This window comes from Rana temporaria, chromosome 3, assembly GCF_905171775.1.
Source record: "Rana temporaria chromosome 3, aRanTem1.1, whole genome shotgun sequence".
NCBI lineage: Eukaryota > Metazoa > Chordata > Amphibia > Anura > Ranidae > Rana > Rana temporaria.
In genome coordinates, this window is record NC_053491.1 from 436,044,953 (window position 1) to 436,066,442 (window position 21,490).

Sequence of the window (21,490 nt, forward strand, 5' to 3'; positions counted from 1 at the left end):
TGTTCAAAGCAAACTCACCCATCCCATATGTCTCCATGCTTTATTTTGCGGAGAAATCACTTTGAAAAACACCCCTTTAGCATTTCTAGGTGTGGCCATCTTGGGTAAGGGCAGATAGTTCATGTAGCATTTACTTCCTGGAATCAATCTGCCCTTAGCTCAAGCATGCAGGCAGGAGGGCGTGCTTAGCTGAGAAAGCCCCTCCTTTCAGATGAAAGGAAAAAAATGCAGGTGAAGACTCCTGGGATGAATGACATCATTGGTCTAGGCCAGAAACCAGGAAGCAAATGAAGAAATGTAAAAAAACAGGTAAATACGATATACTTTCCTATCTATTTACTAAAGCTAGCAGCATAAGGATTGAAAATAGTTGGTGTTGACTGAGAGACTTTAGTTTTGTAACTGCTGACTTTTAACACTGAAATTTGCATAGTATAACCTAATAAAATATAAAACTCCTCTATCCCTTGTACAGTTAGAAATTCACACTTACAATATACCCAATAATCAGATTATACCTATATGATTAAGAAAATAAATCAAACCCATCTTCATTTTTTTATTTTGAATCCTGGAACTTTATTTTTTTTTTTTGTTCCATAAAATGTATATTTTTTTTATTTTGAATCCTGGAACTTTATTTATTTTTTTTGTTCATATATATATTTTTTTATTTTGAATCCAGGAACATTATTAATGATTATCGGATTAGGGAGGTCTGGGCACCCGGCCAAGGCTGCAGCACAACCTTGACCCTCGCTGAACGCTGTATGACAGATGGAATAATCTCATGTCAGGTCATAGTCCTCCTTCTCACTTCCTGTGCCGGGAAATGTGACTGAAGACACGGAGCTCTTTGAAATACATGTTTACAGTAAATGACAGATCAAATAAAATAAATCCGCCTAAAGACTGACACCCCAAGGGCTGGTGAGTGGATTTCTCAAACTATGACGATTGGTTAACCATTTGCCTACTGGACACTTAGGCCTCGTACACACGATCAGTCCATCCGATGAGAACGGTCTGAAGGACCGTTGTCCTAGGTTAGCCTATGAGGCTGACTGATGGTCCGTCGTGCGTACACACCATAGGTTAAAAAAATGATCGTGTCAGAACGCGGTGATGTAAAACACAACGACGTGCTGAAAAAAACGAAGTTCAATGCTTCCAAGCATGCGTCGACGTGATTCTGAGCATGCGCGGGTTTTTAACTGATGGTTTTCCATACTAATGATCTGTTTTGACCTATCGGTTACCAGTCCATCGGTTCAATTTTAAAGCAAGTTCTCATTTTTTTGACCGAAGGTTAAATAACCTATGGGGCCCATACACGATCTTGCTGCACCACGACATACCACCACACCACAGCTGTAGGCATCATCCCGGTATTGTTTTTTCAGAACCTTCATGTAAAAGCAATCCTAAACAGCCGCTGGTTTTCTTTTACAAGCGGTAGGAGGGGGTACCCTCCCCTCCTGCCGCCTTCCCGGGCTCCCCCGTCCCACCGGGGAAACTGGGATTGCAGCTGGTGGTTCCGCTGGCTAACCATAGAGCTGATCGGGGACCAGAACAGCCTTGATCATCTCTATGGTGGAAGAAACTGGAAGTGATGAGTATTTAGTCACTTGTAAACAAATCCTCAGGCCCCGTACACACGTCCGAGGAACTCGACGGGCAAAACTCATCGTTTTGCTCGTCGAGTTCTGTGTGAAGCCACCGAGGATCTCGGCGAGCCAACTTTCCTCATTGAACAACGAGGAAATAGAGAACATGTTCTCTATTTGGCTCGACGAGGAACTCATCGGCTTCCTCGGCCGAAAGTGTACACACGGCCGGGTTTCTCGGCAGAATACAGCTCCGATCGAGTTTCTGGCTGAATTCTGCCGAGAAACTCGGTCGTGTGTACGGGGCCTTAGTCTCCATTCACACCAATGTGTTTTTCCATGCTTTTTGCAGAAATGCAGGACAATATTTTTAACATGAGTTCCTATGTTCACATTAATGCATTTTTGTGCCTTTGCGTTTTTGGAAAGGGTCAGGGAATTTTTTTAAATGCAAAACGCTGCTTTTTTGGTTCAGTAGACTTCAATGGAGAAGCTGCAGGAAAGCATGTAGTGCATTTTTACTGTGATTTTGGTTCAATTTGTTTTTTTATTTTATCTGCCCAACAACAAATTTGGCAAGAAAATGCATAAAAAAAATCCAAAACGCAAATCGCAGCAAAGACGCTGTAAATTTGCAGTAAAAAAAATAAAAAAGCACTGCAGAAAGCAACATACATAGTTGTGAATGGAGCGCCTTACTGCTTTGAAAAAAAGCATTGGATCATACCAATTTTGGTATGATCCGAAGCTTTTAAGTGCAGGGCTTTTAAAAGACCCCAGATGTCTCAGTAAAGAGGACCTGTCACTGCTTACCGTGTTTCCCCGAAAATAAGCCTTACCCCGAAAATAAGACCTAGCCTGATTATCAGGGAGAGCTGCAATATAAGCCCTACTCCTAAAATAAGCCCTAGTAACGTTCATTAAAAAACTGTAAAATTGGTATTAGGTGCAGTGTGTGTCTCCCTTTGTAAGTGTATTTAATACGATAATTTTAAGCAAGATGTTTTTTTTTTAAATGATGTCAAAATACTGACCTGACTGGGGGAGAGGGAGAGAAGACAGGAATATTTTATTGATTTAATTCAGGATTTTTAGAACAAGGGGTAAATGACGCAGCACCAAGCACAAGCACTGTGCTTTAAAGGAACAGGATATATATATATATATATATATATATATATATATATATATTTAGGGTTACAACCACTTTTAAGATCGTCATTTTACATGCCGTAAATAAATAAGACATCCCCTGAAAGTAAGCCCTAGTGTGTTTTTTGTAGGCAAAATTAATATGAGGCCCGGTCTTATTTTCGGGGAAACACGGTATTGCTATTATAATGGATGTTTATATTCATTGTGATAACAATAAAAGTGATAAAAAAAAAACATAAACGCACAGTGTAAAAATGTAATAAAAAATTAAGAAAAAAAAACTCCCCATTCCCCTGTGCTCGAGCGTAAACAGCTTGTGAGGTATCACTGCGAATGTCAGATCAAGGGCAGTAATTCTAGCACCAGACCTCCTTTGTAAATCTAAAGGTAACCTGTAAAGGCTTTTAAAGCAGTGCCTATAAATAATATAAAGTATGTTGTCGCCTTTCCACAGGCGTGTGCAATTTTAAAGCAAGAAATGATTGGTATTTACATAGTGACATGGTTTATAGTTTACCAAACAATTAGGTATTATATTGTATTTGTGTGCATTAAAATTAATAAAAAAAATAAATAATCCAAAACAAAAAGCGTGGAAAAACCCACGATGCACATACAGTGTGACATAAAAAAAATTGAAACACCCACCATTTTATTATCAAGGGCCTCTGCTTTAAAAAAATTTATATAATGTTTGGGGGTTTTTAAGTCATTTTCTAGCAAAAAAAATCATGTAAACAAAAAAAAAACAGAAGAAGGCTTGGTCTTCATGTGGTTATTACTACAGGTCGCTGCACTTTGCACTTTACCAAGGGAAATAAACAGCTTACCATTGCAACTTTGTCCTTCTTCAAACTGCTTCTGTCATCTGGATCCATATCTGGAATTTTAACATACAAACATAGGAATAAGGCAAACAGGTATTTTGGAGGAAAGGTGCACAACATAGAACTAATTTATCTACAGTATTTTGAGGGCATAAGTATTAGGGGAAGAAGTAGTCTGATCAGTTATTAACCACTTGGCCTCCTTTACCCCCCATTCCTGACCAGGCCATTTTTTGTGATATAGCACTACGTTATTCTACAGACAATTGTGCGTATCTAAACAAAATTTGCGTCCTTTTTTTCCCCACAAATAGAGCTTTCTTTTAGTGATATTGGATCACCTCTGCGGTTTTCATTTTTTGTGCTATAAATAAAAAAAGACTGACAATTAAAAAAAATAATCTGTATTTTTTACTGTCTGCTATAAAACATATCCAATTAAAATGTGTGTCAGGTGACGGAGGACAGCGGTGCGTGTCAGGAAATGGAGGACAGCGGTGCGTGTCAGGTGAGGGAGGACAGCGGTGCGTGTCAGGTGAGGGAGGACAGCGGTGCGTGTCAGGTGAGGGAGGACAGCGGTGCGTGTCAGGAGACGGAGGACATCGGTGCATATCAGGTGACGGAGGACATCGGTGCGTATCAGGTGACGGAGGACAGCGGTGCGTGTCAGGTGACGGAGGACAGCGGTGCGTGTCAGGTGACGTAGGACAGCGGTGCGTGTCAGGTGATTGAGGACAGCGGTGCGTGTCAGGTGACGGAGGACATCGGTGCGTATCAGGTGACGGAGGACAGCGGTGCGTGTCAGGTGACGGAGGACAACGGTGCGTGTCAGGTGACGGAGGACAACGGTGCGTGTCAGGTGATTGAGGACAGCGGTGCGTGTCAGGTGATTGAGGACAGCGGTGCGTGTCAGGAGACGGAGGACATCGTTGCGTATCAGGTGACGGAGGACAGCGCTGTGTGTCAGGTGATTGGGGACAGCGGTGCATGTCAGGTGAGGGAGGACAGCGGTGCGTGTCAGGAAATGGAGGACAGCGGTGCGTGTCAGGTGAGGGAGGACAGCGGTGCGTGTCAGGTGAGGGAGGACAGCGGTGCGTGTCAGGAGACGGAGGACATCGGTGCGTATCAGGTGACGGAGGACAGCGGTGCGTGTCAGGTGACGGAGGACAGCAGTGCGTGTCAGGTGATTGAGGACAGCGGTGCGTGTCAGGTGATTGAGGACAGCGGTGCGTGTCAGGAGACGGAGGACATCGTTGCGTATCAGGTGACGGAGGACAGTGCTGTGTGTCAGGTGATTGGGGACAGCGGTGCATGTCAGGTGATTGAGGACAGCAGTGCGTATCAGGTAACGGAGGACAGCAGGGCGTGTCAGGTGACGGAGGACAGCAGTGCGTGCCAGGTGATTGAGGACAGCGGTGCGTGTCAGGTGATTGAGGACAGCGGTGCGTGTCAGGTGATTGAGGACAGCGGTGCGTGTCAGGTGATTGAGGACAGCGGTGCGTGTCAGGTGATTGAGCACAGCAGTGCGTATCAGGTAACGGAGGATTTTCATTTTTCATTTTTTGTGCTATAAATAAAAAAAGACTGACAATTAAAAAAAATAATCTGTATTTTTTACTGTCTGCTATAAAACATATCCAATTAAAATGTGTGTCAGGTGACGGAGGACAGCGGTGCGTGTCAGGAAATGGAGGACAGCGGTGCGTGTCAGGTGAGGGAGGACAGCGGTGCGTGTCAGGTGAGGGAGGACAGCGGTGCGTGTCAGGTGAGGGAGGACAGCGGTGCGTGTCAGGAGACGGAGGACATCGGTGCATATCAGGTGACGGAGGACATCGGTGCGTATCAGGTGACGGAGGACAGCGGTGCGTGTCAGGTGACGGAGGACAGCGGTGCGTGTCAGGTGACGTAGGACAGCGGTGCGTGTCAGGTGATTGAGGACAGCGGTGCGTGTCAGGTGACGGAGGACATCGGTGCGTATCAGGTGACGGAGGACAGCGGTGCGTGTCAGGTGACGGAGGACAACGGTGCGTGTCAGGTGACGGAGGACAGCAGTGCGTGTCAGGTGATTGAGGACAGCGGTGCGTGTCAGGTGATTGAGGACAGCGGTGCGTGTCAGGAGACGGAGGACATCGTTGCGTATCAGGTGACGGAGGACAGCGCTGTGTGTCAGGTGATTGGGGACAGCGGTGCATGTCAGGTGAGGGAGGACAGCGGTGCGTGTCAGGAAATGGAGGACAGCGGTGCGTGTCAGGTGAGGGAGGACAGCGGTGCGTGTCAGGTGAGGGAGGACAGCGGTGCGTGTCAGGAGACGGAGGACATCGGTGCGTATCAGGTGACGGAGGACAGCGGTGCGTGTCAGGTGACGGAGGACAGCAGTGCGTGTCAGGTGATTGAGGACAGCGGTGCGTGTCAGGTGATTGAGGACAGCGGTGCGTGTCAGGAGACAGAGGACATCGTTGCGTATCAGGTGACGGAGGACAGTGCTGTGTGTCAGGTGATTGGGGACAGCGGTGCATGTCAGGTGATTGAGGACAGCAGTGCGTATCAGGTAACGGAGGACAGCAGGGCGTGTCAGGTGACGGAGGACAGCAGTGCGTGTCAGGTGACGGAGCATATCGGTGCGTATCAGATGACGGAGGACAGCGGTGCGTGTCAGGTGATTGAGGACAGCGGTGCGTGTCAGGTGATTGAGGACAGCGGTGCGTGTCAGGTGATTGAGGACAGCGGTGCGTGTCAGGTGATTGAGCACAGCAGTGCGTATCAGGTAACGGAGGACAGCAGGGCGTGTCAGGTGATGGAGGACAGCAGTGCGTGCCAGGTGACGGAGCATATCGGTGCGTATCAGGTGACGGAGGACATCGGTGCGTATCAGGTGACGGAGCATATCGGTGCGTATCAGGTGACGGAGGACAGCGGTGCGTGTCAGGTGATTGAGGACAGCGGTGCGTATCAGGTAACGGAGGACAGCAGGGCGTGTCAGGTGACGGAGGACAGCAGTGCGTGCCAGGTGACGGAGCATATCGGTGCGTATCAGATGACGGAGGACAGCGGTGCGTGTCAGGTGATTGAGGACAGCGATGCGTGTCAGGTGATTGAGGACAGCGATGCGTGTCAGGTGATTGAGGACAGCGATGCGTGTCAGGTGATTGAGGACAGCGGTGCGTGTCAGGTGATTGAGCACAGCAGTGTGTATCAGGTAACGGAGGACAGCAGGGCGTGTCAGGTGACGGAGCATATCGGTGCGTATCAGATGACGGAGGACAGCGGAGAGTGTCAGGTGACGGAGGACAGCGATGCATGTCAGGAGATGAAGGACAGCGGTGCGTGTCAGGTGATGGAGGACAACGTTGCGTGTCAGGGGATGGAGAACAGCAGTGCGTGTCAGGTGATGGAGGACAACGGTGCGTGTCAGGTGACGGAGAACATCGGTGCGAGTCAGGTGATGGAGGACAGCGGTGTGTGTCAGGTGATTGAGGACAGCGGTGCGTGTCAGGTGACAGAGGACAGCGGAGAGTGTCAGGTGGCGGAGGACAGCGGTGCGTGTCAGGTGACGGAGGACAGCGTTGCAGTCAGGTGATGGAGGACAACAGTGCGTGTCAGGTGACGGAGGACAGCGGTGTATGTCAGGAGATGAAGGACAGCGGTGCATGTCAGGTGATGGAGGACAGGGGTGCGGGTCAGGTGACGGAGGACAGCGCTGCAGTCAGGTGATGGAGGACAACAGTGCATGTCAGGGGATGGAGGACAGGAAAGAAATAGAGTATAATGATGATGGTGTCGGTTGCGGTACCTACCATTAAGGTCGTCCTTGCACAGGATGATGTATTGACAGACTTGCACATGATTGTTGGTGAACTTCCTCATGAGATGGACCGCTGTCTCTATTGGGATGTGGCCGTAGAACTTCTCTCTCAGTCGCCGGACGCTCTTTTCCAGCTGTGGGAACAAACAGAATGAGTGCTAAGTACTGGTAAGGACCACCCTACTGCCGATTATACTGGAATCCAGAGAGAAACAAACTGACCCCATCGTCTTGTTACATCCCTGAAGATCACCAGGAGACATTCTATTCCAACAGGTCCACGTTTCTGGTGGCCACTGAATACCTGAACAATGCTAATCCTTTCATGTACAAGACTGTGTACCCCTTAGAAGAAGATCCCCCAACGATTCTTACACTGTATCCTGAGTCAAGCAAGAGTAGACATACCTGAACCTGTACATGCAGCATACATTATGTGTTAAATGGGCTGCAACAGGTGTGTGTCTCTACAATAAATGGAATTGTGGGGTCCTGGGCAGGGGTCAAGTACTAGGGAAAAAAGTGTGGGAACTCCCACCCAAGATCCACTCCCCCACCAAAAAAAAAAAAAAAACTTATACCCTCATATGCATAATTACTAAACCGCATGTTTTTTAAGCAAGTTCTTTCTAAATCCCGTGATAACTCACGGCAGACCTCCGCAAAGTCTCCTGGGAACAATGACAAAAGCTCCCAGGAGACATTGCGGCATCGAGGAAGTGACGGAATACACACACACTACCCAATGAATTCATATACAGGAAGCGGACAGTAACATAAAGGATTACTAAGGTTCACCTGACAGTGACTCAAGCTGGGCATCGCCGCTTAGTGAAGGATTGGCTCGGGTGGCTCGGCTGCTTTTGGCTGCTCTAGTCCTGCAAAGGGAACTGCGTTCCTGCTGTGAAAAAGTGCAGGAACTCCGTTCCCATACGTTCCAGCAGGACTTGAGCCCTGGTCCTGGGGGTCCGCTTCCTCATTGATCACTAAGTCTGGATGCATTGCAGCTGCAGGAACAGCAGGCAGCATTCCTTTTTAAAAAGCCGTCTCAAAATGTCCTCAGTACAGGTTCTCTTTACAGAGCAACTCAGCTAAGTGTTTCCATAGACAGGCTTGTTTGGGGAAAACAGTGATGGAGCTCTGCCACGTGTTTATATAAAAACTTCCCAAGAAGTCTGATAAAAAGGCGACTTACAAGGATACCAGAACACCTAGCTGAACATTATATTGTGCCATGACAAGTCCTGTAGTGAAAGGACTGAGTTGTCGGGAGTCAGACCTGGAGACGGCAATGCGCGCCATTCCCCAGGATCCTCTGACCGCTAACAAAAGTCTGAATAGATATCACAACAATTCCCCCTCACAGTTCAGAGAAGAGGACAATTTAGTGTTGACACATATAATCAATGTTTCAGAAGAATGTTAAAGTGAAACGATCACCTTGTTAAACAACCCATTCAGTTTAACCAATTTAGGGCCGGAAGGATTTTCCCCCTTAATGACCGGGCCATTTTTTGCGATACGGCACTGTGTTGCTTTAACTGACAATTGCGTGGTAGTGTTATGCTCTACCCAAACAAAATGTATGTCTGTTTTTTCCACAAATAGAGCTTTCTGTTGGTGGTATTTGATCACCTCTGCGGTTTTAACTTTTTGCGCTTTAAACAAAAAAAGAGCAACAATTTTGAAAAACACAATATTTTGTACTTTTTGCTATAATAAATATCCCCAATTTTTTTTTTAAAAAGCAAATTTCTTCTCAGTTTAGGCTAATACGTATTCTTTTACATATTTTTGGTTAAACAATCGCAATAAGCGTATATTGATTGGTTTGCGCTAAAGTTATAGCATCTACAATATAGGGAATAGATTTATGGCAACTTTTTTATTATTATTTTTTATTAGTAATGGAACCGATCTGCGATTTTTATCATGACTGCGACATTATGGCGGACACATCGGACACTATTTTGGGATCATTGTCATTTATACAGCGATCAGTGCTATAACAATGCACTGATTACTGTGTAAATGACACTGGCAGGGAAGGGGTTAAACACTAGGGGGCGATGAAGGAGTTAAGTGTGTCCTAGGGAGTGATGCTAACTGTGGGGGGGGGGGGCTGGGCTACCAGTGACACAACACTGATCACTGCTCCCGATGACAGGTAGCAGTAGATCACTGTCCTATCACTAGGCAGAACAGGGAAATGCCTTGTTAAAATAGGCATCTCCCCGTTCTGCAGCTCCATGACACTATCGTGGGACACCGGCGGACATCGAGTCCGCGGGTCATGGAGCCTGCGGCAGGGGCACACGCATGCCCAAGCGGCGGCAAATTCAAAGGGACTTACAGATACGTCCCTTTGCGCAGCCGTGACATTCTGCAGACATAAATCTACAGGCGTCGATTGGCAAGTGGTAAAAAATTATTATTATTTTTTTTTAAACTCATATCGTGCTTTTCAGGTGTTTCCATTGAAGTCTATGGCAACAAAAAAGACAAAACTTTTGCCTGAAAAGTAGCTTGTGTACATTTTTGAGCGACAGGCGCTTTGCTGCAAGCGACAGGACACTCAGACGCACACAAGGGCAATAGAAAACAAAAGGTTTTTGCTTGTTTCACGGTTTTGAGCTTCAAGCACACAAAAGTGCACAGTCAGTTTGCCTTTAGTAAATTCATCCCAGTGTTTGCATGCACTAGAATGAACTTTTAGTGTATCTTTTTACAGAAAATTTGATAGATGTGCGGTAGAATCATGTGACAAAAGCTACAACCACCATTATTTTATTCTCCAGGGCCTTTGCTTTCAGAAAATATATAATGTTTGGGGGGATAACCCAGTGTTGCCAACCGTACGTATTTTTACGGACAGTTCGTAAAAACTGGCACTTTTTCCCCCCCGTTCGTAAATGTCCATGGTTGCGGAAATGTGCCAGTAAAAATAGCCGAGATCGGTTCGGCTTGGAACTGCGCATGGAGATTGAAGGCAGGGGATGATGGTGGCACCGCAGAGGGGGATGGAGGCAGGGGGTGTTAGTGGCAGGGTGTGATTGGAGGCAGGGGGTGATGGTGGCACCGCAGAGGGGGATGGAGGCAGGGGGTGTTAGTGGCAGGGTGTGATTGGAGGCAGGGGGGTGTTGGTGGCACCGCATAGGGGGATGGTGGCACCACAGAGGGTGGGGATGGAGACAGGGGTTGTTGGTGGCACCGCAGAGAGGGATGGAGGCAGGGGACAATGGAGGCAGGGGGAGATTGGAGGCAGGGGGCCTGGGGGAGATTGGAGGCAGGGGGTGATTGTGGCACCGCAGAGGGGGGTGAAGGCAGGGGGTGTTGGTGGCAGAAGGGAATGGAGGCAGGGGGTGATGTGACTAAATAATTTGCCCTTATTATATCGAAAATAACAAAAATATGTTTTTTTACCCTAATATCTGCCTTAAATCACATTGCTATTTGCCTACCGTACTTGTTTGTAGCCTAAATACTGAAATTTGCACCTAAAAATGTAATTTAGGAACTTTTGTGAAATGCCACTAAAAACGTGGCTGTGCCAGTAAGTTTCGGGTGTCGTGCCAGTAAATTTCAATCTGGTAGGTTGGCAACACTGGGATAACCAATCTTCAGGGCTAAAATGTGTACTACAACAAGTGTGCCAAAGCTGAAAAAAATTTCCCCGGGTAGCAAAGCGGTTAAAAAGAACTGCAAACAAACACAGTAAATTTATCATCCAAACAATATAATGGCAGAATGATGACATGAAACGGTTAATTAATTGCACTGCGAGGGAAGGCGTCCATCAACAGTCAGTGTTTGGCTTGGCTGCAGTCTGGCTTTCTTTAGAACTTTGCTCTGTGCCAGAGAAGACTTGTTTACATTCAGACAAGGACAGAGCGTGAGGGAAATCACTGTACATTCAGCCAAAGCACAGCGAACGCCGAGCACCGATCAGAGGCCCATCACAGCGCTGTGCGCTCTGCACCTACAAGACAATCGCAATGCACAATCTTCTGGGGATTGTTTACACTAAAAATAGGCAGTTGAGATGCTACAACGGTAACTGTATAGTGTTGTATAGATGCCACAGTCGCATTTGCACCAAAAATAAAATCCTCTGATGCTTTTGGCAGGCAGTACCATCAATTAAATGGGGAAGCATGGTAACCGCGGTGCTGCAACCTATCTAGGGTTAAAACAGTGATCAGTAAGCAACATATCGACGGGTGACCTGAAAGACAGCGAGGATCACTGTAGTAGTGGTGGCTACTAAAATGATTCTCCACTTCCACAGGGATCCCACAGGTACGAGGTATGATAATTTAACCACTTAAATACTGGGAGCCTTCACCGCCTTCCTGCCCAGGCCAATTTTCAGCTTTCAGCGCTGTCACACTTTTGAATGACAATTGTGCGAACATGCAACACTGTACCCATATGAGATTTTTATAATTTTTTTGAGACAGAGCTTACTTTTGGTTGTATTAACCGTATTTATTGGCTTATACCGCGCACTTTTTTGCCCTGAAATTCAGGGCAAAATCGTAGGTGCGCGATATACGCCGATACCCGCGCCGAGTTTGAACTACTGCGCCGGCATATACCGAGCGCAGTACACTCATGTATAGTCGGGCAGGCTCGGCTTCTCTCGCAGTCACGTCCTGGACGTACAGGACGTGACCGCAAGAGGAGCCTGCCCGACTATACACGAGTGTACTGCGCTCAGTATATGCCGGCGCAGTAGTAGGGGAGGACACCGCAGAAGGACGCTGGACCCGACGAAGAGGACACCACCGAAGCCGCAGACGGACGCCGGATCCGACTAGGCCGCCGATGGACGCCACGCAAGACACCAAAACTGTAAGTACTAAAATCTTTTTTTTACAGGAATGCGGGTCCACTTTAGGGGTGCGCGCTATACGCCAGAGCGCGCAATACCCCGATAAATACGGTAATCACTGCTGTTTATTTTTGTATTTTTTGCTAAACAAATGAAAAAATAAAAAAAACGTTTGCAAATAAGTAATTTTTCTCCTTCACTGATGGGCACTGATAAGGCTGCACTGATGGGCACTGGAAAGGCAGCACTGATAAGCACTGGTGAGGCAGCACTACTAAGCTGTACTGATGATTCTGCTCTAATGTGCACTGGTGAGGCAGCACTAATTACGCGGCACTAATAGGCTGCACTGATGAGGCTGCTCTGATGGGTACTGATGAGGCTACACTGATGAGGCTGCACTGATGAGCACTGGTGAGGCAACACTGATATACTGCACTGATGAGGCTGCTCTGATGGGTACTGATGAGGCTACACTGATGGACACTGATGAGGCTGAACTGATGTGCACTGGTGAGGCAGCACTGATATACTGCACTGATGAGGCTGCACTGATGTGTACTGGTGAGGCAGCACTAATAAGCGGCACTGATGAGGGTGCACTGATGGGGTTGCACTGATAATCAGTGTAAATAATCTACTGAGAGGCCCCGTACACACGACCAGTTTCCTCGGCAGAATTCAGCTTCCGACCGAGTTTCTGGCTGAATTCTGCCGAGAAACCCGGCCGTGTGTACACTTTCGGCCGAGGAAGCCGACGAGGAGCTCGGCGAGGAAATAGAGAACATGTTCTCTATTTCCTCGTTGTTCTATGGGAGCTCTCGCCCCGCCGAGCTCCTCTGCGGCTTCAGTGCTGAACTGGCCGAGGAACTCGATGTGTTTGGCACATCGAGTTCCTCGGCCGTGTGTACGAGGCCATAGCCTTGCCGGTTATCAGCTCTCCTTTTCTCACATAGAGACAGTGTAGGAGGAAAGGACTATCGATAACCGGCAAGTCTGTTTATATGTGATCAGCTGTGATTGGACACAGCTGATCACATGGTAAAGGACCGCTGTGATTGGCCTTTTACCCTGATCTGTGATCAACTATTTCCAAAGGACACAGCAGTCACAGATCGCGCCCGATGCGTGCCCCGGGAGACAGGTTTCTGGGAGAACATCCATGGACACCGTCTCAGAACTGGAGGATCGCGTTGTAGCCGTCTTTTTGCTATACCACGGTGGACAAGTGGTTAATTCCCAGAATGGACTGTAAAAGCAAAATGTTTGGGCAGAAGCGTTGTCATAGTGGAAAATCCACTTGTCAGACCAGAATAAAAGAAAATCCTCAAACTGATTCTCGTGACTTTTTTCGAATTTTCAAGCAACAACGTTGTTTACTATTGTACCATGGTCTATGAACTTTTATCCACTATCATATGGGTCCCGAAATCACCAGCAGCCGTTTGTAAAAGCAAACAGTTCTTTATTACTTCCTCCAAAACAGGTCACATAAGTAGCTTCCTTCTGCACAAAGTAAACACTTCAAAGTTCCAGCGAAACAAGAAACCATACAACTGGCTCCCTGCCAGTGGCGTCACTAGGGTTGGTGTCACCTGGTGCGGTAAAATACGGTGTCACCCCCCCCCCCCCCCAAATAACATTTTTCAAATATTTTTTACCCTACTGTTTGCTCTCTGTTCTCCTTTCTTCCCCTTTTCTCTCTCTCCCTATCCATCTTTCTTGTTCGTTCTATCCCTTCTTCTTTCTCTCCATTTTCTTTGTCCCCTCCCCCCACCTCTCTTTCTCCAGAACCGGAATTCACATCTCAGGAGCCTATAGGCCAAGGGCGCACCTAGAGCATTTGGCACCCGGGGCGGATCCAATATCTGGCACCCCCCCACACGTTAAAATGTAAAAACACCCCACTGTGCCCCCTGCATACCTCTGTATCCTTCAATATCTTTTTGTTACTACTGTGTACCCCTCTCCACAACTGTACCTCCGGACCACTTTACATTGCACAGCACCCTGCATCACTGGACCACTTTACATTACACAGCACCCTGCACCTCTGGACCTCTTTACATTACACAGCCCCCTGCATCACTGGACCCCTTTAAAATTACACAGTACCCTGAATCACTGGACCCCTTTAAAATTACACAGCACCCTGCATCACTGAACCCCTTTACATCTCACAGCCCCCTTCACCTCTGGACCCTTTTACATTACACAGCACCCTGCACCTATGGGCCCCTTTACATTACACAGCACCCTGCACCACTTTACATCACATAGCCCCCCTGCACCTCTGGACCCCTTTACATTACACAGCACCCTGCATCACTGGACCCCTTTACATTACACAGCACCCTGCACCTCTGGACCCCTTTACATTACACAGCACCCTGCACCTCTGGACCCCTTTACATTACACAGCACCCTGCATTACTGGACCCCTTTACATTACACAGCACCCTGCACCTCTGGACCCCTTTACATTACACAGCACCCTGCACCTCTGGACCCCTTTACATTACACAGCACCCTGCACCTCTGGACCCCTTTACATTACACAGCACCCTGCACCTCTGGACCCCTTTACATTACACAGCACCCTGCACCTCTGGACCCCTTTACATTACACAGCACCCTGCACCCATGGACCCCTTTACATTACACAGCACCCTGCACCTCTGGACCCCTTTACATTACACAGCACCCTGCACCTCTGGTCCCCTTTACATTACACAGCACCCTGCACCTCTGGACCCCTTTACATTACACAGCACTCTGCACCTCTGGACCCCTTTACATTACACAGCACCCTGCACCTCTGGACCCCTTTACATTACACAGCACCCTGCACCCATGGACCCCTTTACATTACACAGCACCCTGCACCCATGGGCCCCTTTACATTACACAGCACCCTGCACCTCTGGACCCCTTTACATTACACAGCACCCTGCATCACTAGACCCCTTTACATCTCATAGCCCCCTGCATCTCTGGACCCTTTTACATTACACAGCACCCTGCATCACTGCACCCCTTTTACATTACACAGCCGCCTGCACCTCTGCACATCACATAGCCCCCTGCACCTCTGGACCCTTTTACACTACACAACCCTCTGCACCCCTTTACATTACACAGCACCTTGCATCACTGGATCCCTTTACATTACACAGCACCCTGCATCACTGGCCCCCTTTACATCTCATAGCCCCCTGCATCTCTGGACCCTTTTACATTACACAGCACCCTGCATCACTGCACCCCTTTTACATTACACAGCCGCCTGCACCTCTGCACACCTTTACATTACACAGCCCTCTGCACCCCTTTAAATTACACAGCACCCTGCATCACTGGCCCCCTTTACATCTCATAGCCCCCTGCACCTCTGGACCCTTTTACATTATACAGCCCCCTGCACCACTGGACCCCTTTACATCACACAGCCCCCTGCACCTCTGGACCCCTTTACATTACACAGCACCCTGCATCACTGCACCCCTTTTACAATACACAGCCACCTGCACCTCTGGACCCCTGCATGTTACACAGACCCCCTTCAGTGCAAACACCCCCCCTTAGTGCAACCCCCCCTCAGTGCAAATCCCCCCCCTCAGTGCAAACCCCCTCGGTACAACCCCCCCAGTGCAAACCCCCCTTAGTGAAAACCCCCTCAGTGCAAACACCCCCTTAGTACAACCCCCCCCCCCTTCAGTGCAAACACCCCCCCTTCAGTGAAATCCCCCCAGGTGCCAACACCCCCCCTCCCCATTCAGTACCTCAGATCATCGCAGGCAGCGCCACGGCACATGGACAGAAGGTCCCCTCGGCCCCTCCCCCTCTGTACACACAAACAGAGAGGAGGGGGCTGTGCCTGTGTACCGACTGCCGAGCACCGCTAACAGCCTGTGGCTGTGAGAGGAGGGGATGGATGGTGCTGCTGTGTCACCCCGCAACCCCCCCTCCTCTTGTACCGCGGCGCTCATCGCTGCAGTCACGGGGGGAGCCGCCCCCCCCCCCACATGTCAGCTAAAAAAATAAAAACATTTTTTATTTTTATTTTTAAATCGGGATGGTGTCACCCCTCTAGCGGGTGTCACCCGGTGCGGGCCGCACCCCCCTAGCAACGCCTCTGCTCCCTGCCAAACTCGTAGTGCCCCATACTGGGGCAGGTTCCTTCCTATTTCAGGGTGTCGGGCAGGCCGAAGGGGTTCAGCAACACATGTCTCGGTTCCAAAGAGTGTTCACCCGTACTGCCAGCTTGTGAGCTTCTCCACACCACCTCACTGAAACAGGTGACACTGTCTTTCAGGCCTCCCGTGGCTCGGGCCTAACCCCTTCAGGAGTCCTGGTAGTCAGGGTTTGGAGGTTACTACTAAAATAAATATGTGTTGTGAGCTGCTCAGTTATAAATGCCAACAATAACAAAAAATGATATATATATATATATATATATATATATATATATATAAAGGCCAGTAATGGTGGCCTGAATTTATAGGAGGAGTCCCGAGGGTGTTTAAAGCGGGAGTTCACCCGAAAAAAAATTTTAACATTAGATTTAGGCTAATTAAGGGGAGCAGAAACTTGTATCAATGCCGTACTTACCGTTTTAGAGATAGATGCTCTCCCGCCGCTTCCGGGTATGATCTTCGGGACTGGGCGTTCCTATTTGATTGACAGCCTTCCGGCGGACGCATACAGCGCATCAATAGTTGCCGAAAAAAGCCGAACGTTGGTGCGGCTCTATACGGCGCCTGCGTACTGACTTTCGGCTACTTTCGGAAACTCGTGACGCACTGTATGCGACGGTCGGAAGGCTGTCAATCAAATAGGAATGCCCAGTCCCGCAGCCCATACCCGGAAGCGGCGGGAGAACATCTATCTCAAAAACGGTAAGTACGGCATTGATTTAAAAAAAAATACCCGTTTCTGCTCCCCTTAAATAGCCCCAATCTAATGTTAAAAATGTATTTTTTGGGTGAACCTCCACTTTAAGCAGCCCACTCACCTGTGGTCTATGTTAGTTCCGGTGCGCTATACTTACATGTCACTGGGCCGACTCTTCCCAGCTCTCCTCATGTTCGTGAGTCTGTGCATTTCGATCGTAGGTGCATTGCGGCTTCTCCTTCGTGGTCTTTCGTCTGCGGTTCCCGCTCACTATCGCAGGTAGTATTTAAACCTTTTTGTATCATGTGCAATCTTGCGATTCGTTATGCTTCATGTCCTGCGAGCCTTTCGATACCCTCCTTCCCATTCCCCTTTTCAGTGTATTTCTCAAACTCATTTCTCTCCTCAAACTATTACTTATCTTGGGTATGTCCCCTTTTTTGGTATAACGACCAGCAGACCATGGCACACTTCAGATCCATTTCATGATGTAAGTCTTATGCCGCGTACACACGATCGGATTTCCGATGGAATAAAATCTGATGGAATTTTTAGTCGGAATTCCGATGAAGCTGACTTTCATCAGTCTTGCATACACACTATCAGACTAAATTCCGGCCGTCCTAAACGCGGTGACGTAAAACACTACGACGAGCCGAGAAAATTTAAGTTCAGCGCTTCCGAGCATTCGTCGACTTGATATTGAGCATGCATGGATTTTTCTCCAATGGAATTCCACACAGACGATCGGAATTTCCTATCGTTTTTTTTTTTCCTTTGGAAAAATTTAAAACAAGTTCTATTTTTTTACACCGATGGAAAAAAGTCCGATGTGGCCCACACACGATCAATTTTTCAGATGAAAAAATCCATCGGACATTTTTCATCGTAAAAACCGACCGTGTGTACACTAGAGGTCGATCGATATGGGTTTTTCTCTGGCCGATGCCGATATTTAGAAATCTGGGCGGCCAATGGCTAATATATAATGCCGATTTTTGGGGCCGATATTTTAGGCCGTTTTTTTTATTTGGTGGCACTGGCTCGTGCCACTGGAAGATGGCACTAGCAGAAGGCACTTATTGGCACTGGCAGGTTGCACTGGATGGCACTGAAAAGATGGTACTAGCAGATGGCACTGATTGGCAGGTGGCACTTATTGGCACTGGCAGGTGGCACTGATTGGCAGATGTCACTGGTTGGCACTGGCAGATGGCACTGGCAGGTGGCACTAACAGGTGACACTGGCAAGTGGCACTGGTTGGCACTGACTGGCAGGTGGCACTAATTAGCACTGGCAGGTGGCACTGGGTGGCAATAGTTAGCACTGGTTGGCATTGGCAGGTGGCACTGATGGCTTTAGTTGGCACTGGTAGGTGGCACTGGATCGCACTGGAAGGTGGCACTAATTGGCACTGGATGGTGGCACTGGTATTGATACTGGCAGGTGGCATTGGCAGATGGCACTGGATGGAAGGTGGCACTAATTGGCACTGGATGGTGGCACTGGTATTGCCACTGGCAGATGGCACTGGATGGCAAGTGGCACTAATTGGCACTGGCAGGTGGCACTGGTGCAAAAAAAAATGGTGTCACCCCCCTCAGTACAGACCCCCTCTCCCTCCAGTATAGACACCCCCCCCCCCCCTGCTACAGACACCAGAGAGCGGTGTGTGTCCCACGAGCGCGGGCCCCTCCTCCTCTGTGGGCGTAAACAGAAAGGAGGGCCGCCATGCTGGGTGTACCAAGATGGCCACGGCTCCGGAGCTAGGTCGAAGCCGCGGTCTTTCCTGATGCTGTGACCGCGGTGGCACCGCTAGCGGCCATGTAAAATATCGGCCTAATTTGGATAAAAATCGTCCGATTTCTCCAAAACGGCCAAATATCGGCCGATATATCGGCCTGCCGATATATATCGGTCGACCTCTAGTGTACGCGGCATCATGGCACATTCATGTGGTTCACATCCATCCCAGCCGAAGGGCTTCGACCATAAATACATATATATATATATATATCTTGAAAAAAAAATCTGTGTACTATTATAACGCAGCTTCCGCCTCCAACATATAAATGTGTTAGTACATCAATGTCCAAATATACTGTGGCACTTTTTTACATGCAGTGTAATAGAGCTGCACGATTCTGGCTAAAATGAGAATCGCAATTTTTTTGCTTAGAAGATAGGATACGATACTTGCGGCGTAACATCATCTTTCACATTAAACAAAAAAATTGGGCTAACTTTACTGTTTTTTGTTTTATTTTTTTTCGTTGAAGTGTATTTTTTTCCAAAAAATTGCATTTGAAAGACCACTGTGCAAAATAATACAGTGTGACATAAAATATTGTAACAATCACCATTTTATTACCTAGGGTTTCTGCTTAAAAAAATATATATAATGGCCCGGATTCACGAAACACTTACGCCGATGTATCTCGAGATACGCTGCGTAAGTGTAACTATGCGCCGTTGTATCTGTGCGCCGTACCCACAAACTAAGATACGCCTAAAAACAGGCTTAATCCCGCCGACGTAACTTGCCTACGCCGGAATAGGGTGGGAGCACATTTACGCTGGCCGCATGGTGGCGCTGCCATTGATTAGCCATTCAAATATGCAAATGAGGAAAATATGGCGATTCACGAACCTGCGCCGCCCGACGCAGGCTACGAGAGGTGCGCGTAAGTTGTACGTCCGGTGTAAAGGTAAGCCCCATAAAGGAGGTGTAACTCAGCAGCAGACATGTAAAGGTCTGCATCAGGGAACAGAAGCCGTCGGTTTTTACGTAGTTTACGTTGGACGTGTGTCTGGATGGGTGTAGATTACGTTTATGGCGTAGGCAGTGATCCAGGGTATCTTAGGTAGTTGTTCCGACGTGGTTATGAGCATGCGCACGGGGATGCGTCCACGACACTTCAACAAACTTGTCTGGCTCACAAACCATCATTTGCATGGGGTCACGCCTCATTTGCATGGGTTTGCATGGCTCACGCCCACTTTCACCTACGCCGACTTACGCCTTCGGAACCCAGCGCAATTTAGGCAGCATTGGCTTTGTGAATTCCATGCTTGCCTCTCTGCGCTGCGTCGGCGTAGCGTACAGGAGATACGCTACTGCGGCATAAATGTGCGCCTCTGTCTGTGAATCCAGGCCAATGTTTTTACTTTGTAAGAAACAAGTGTCAGAAAAAGCTTTGGACTTTGTTAAAGTGGTTAAACTTCCTGCATTTACACACAGAAGTTTATCCCTTTGATCTGAGAAGGAAGAGTTGCAATGTTTCTACTAATCTACTAGCAGAGAAAATGTTGTTAAAAACTTGGCAGACTGCCAGAGTGAGCAGAGAAGTCTCTACACTTGTTACATGAAAGAATTGGGAAACCCTGCAATAGAGATCGTGAGGGGGGTTGAATCGAGATCACAATTTTTTAACGATTAATTATGCAGCTTAATGCCCTGTACACACGATCGCTTCACCCGATGAAAACGGTCTGATGGATTTTTTCATCAGATATCTGATGAAGCTGACTTTCATCAGTCGTGCCTACACACCATCGGTTAAAAAAACGATCGTGTCAGAACGCGGTGATGTAAAACACAACGACGTGCTGAGAAAAATGAAGTTCAATGCTTCCAAGCATGCGTCGACTTGATTCTGAGCATGTGTGCATTTTTAACCGATGGACGTGCCCACAGACGATTGTTTTTTTAACCATCAGATAATTTTAAAACAAGCTCCTAGTTTTTTTTACCGATGGATAAAAAAAAAGATGCGGCCCACTCACGATCGGTTCGTCTGATGAAAACGGACCGTTTTCATCAGACGAACCGATCGTGTGTACGCGGCATTACAGTGTAACAAATAAATGGCACTAGGGTTGTCCCGATACCACTTTTTTGAGACCGAGTACAAGTACCGATACTTTTTTTCAAGTACTCCCCGATACCGATTACCGATACTTTTTTTAAATGTCATGTGACAGTATTTATAATTTTTTTTTTTTGTTACAATTTATTTTTAAGTGTTTTTTTTTGTTTTTTTTTGTGTTTTCTAGGGGGGGGGGTGGATTGTCAGTGTGTTTTTTTATTTTTTTATTTACATTTTATTTATTTAAAAAAAAAATATTTATTGCAATTTTTTTTTTTTTTTTTTAATCAGCCCTGTTGGGGGTCTTTGGAGAGATATCAGGGGTCTTAACAGAACTCTGACATCTCCCCTTTAAGACAGAGAAAGGGACTAAGGACACAGATTCCCCAGTCCCTTTCTCTGCAGCCTCAGCTGAAATAAATAGAGAAGCTTCTCTCCATTCATAAACTGAAGCATCGTAAACACAGTTTACAGGATACTCTGTTCATTCTGAAAAGGTAGG

At 47.6% G+C, this 21,490-nt stretch overlaps 1 protein-coding gene across 1 annotated transcript in view; it reads right to left on the minus strand.

The window, feature by feature from the left end:
• The window catches only part of SHFL (shiftless antiviral inhibitor of ribosomal frameshifting), a 65,172-nt gene that overhangs the window by 31,310 nt on the left and 12,372 nt on the right, over positions 1-21,490 (minus strand). The window contains exons 2-3 of the mRNA XM_040346390.1: positions 7,384-7,525; positions 3,593-3,642 (exon numbers count right to left, since the gene is read on the minus strand). Of these exons, the coding sequence (XP_040202324.1) occupies positions 3,593-3,642; positions 7,384-7,525 (192 nt within the window). The remainder of the gene's footprint in view (positions 1-3,592; positions 3,643-7,383; positions 7,526-21,490) is intronic.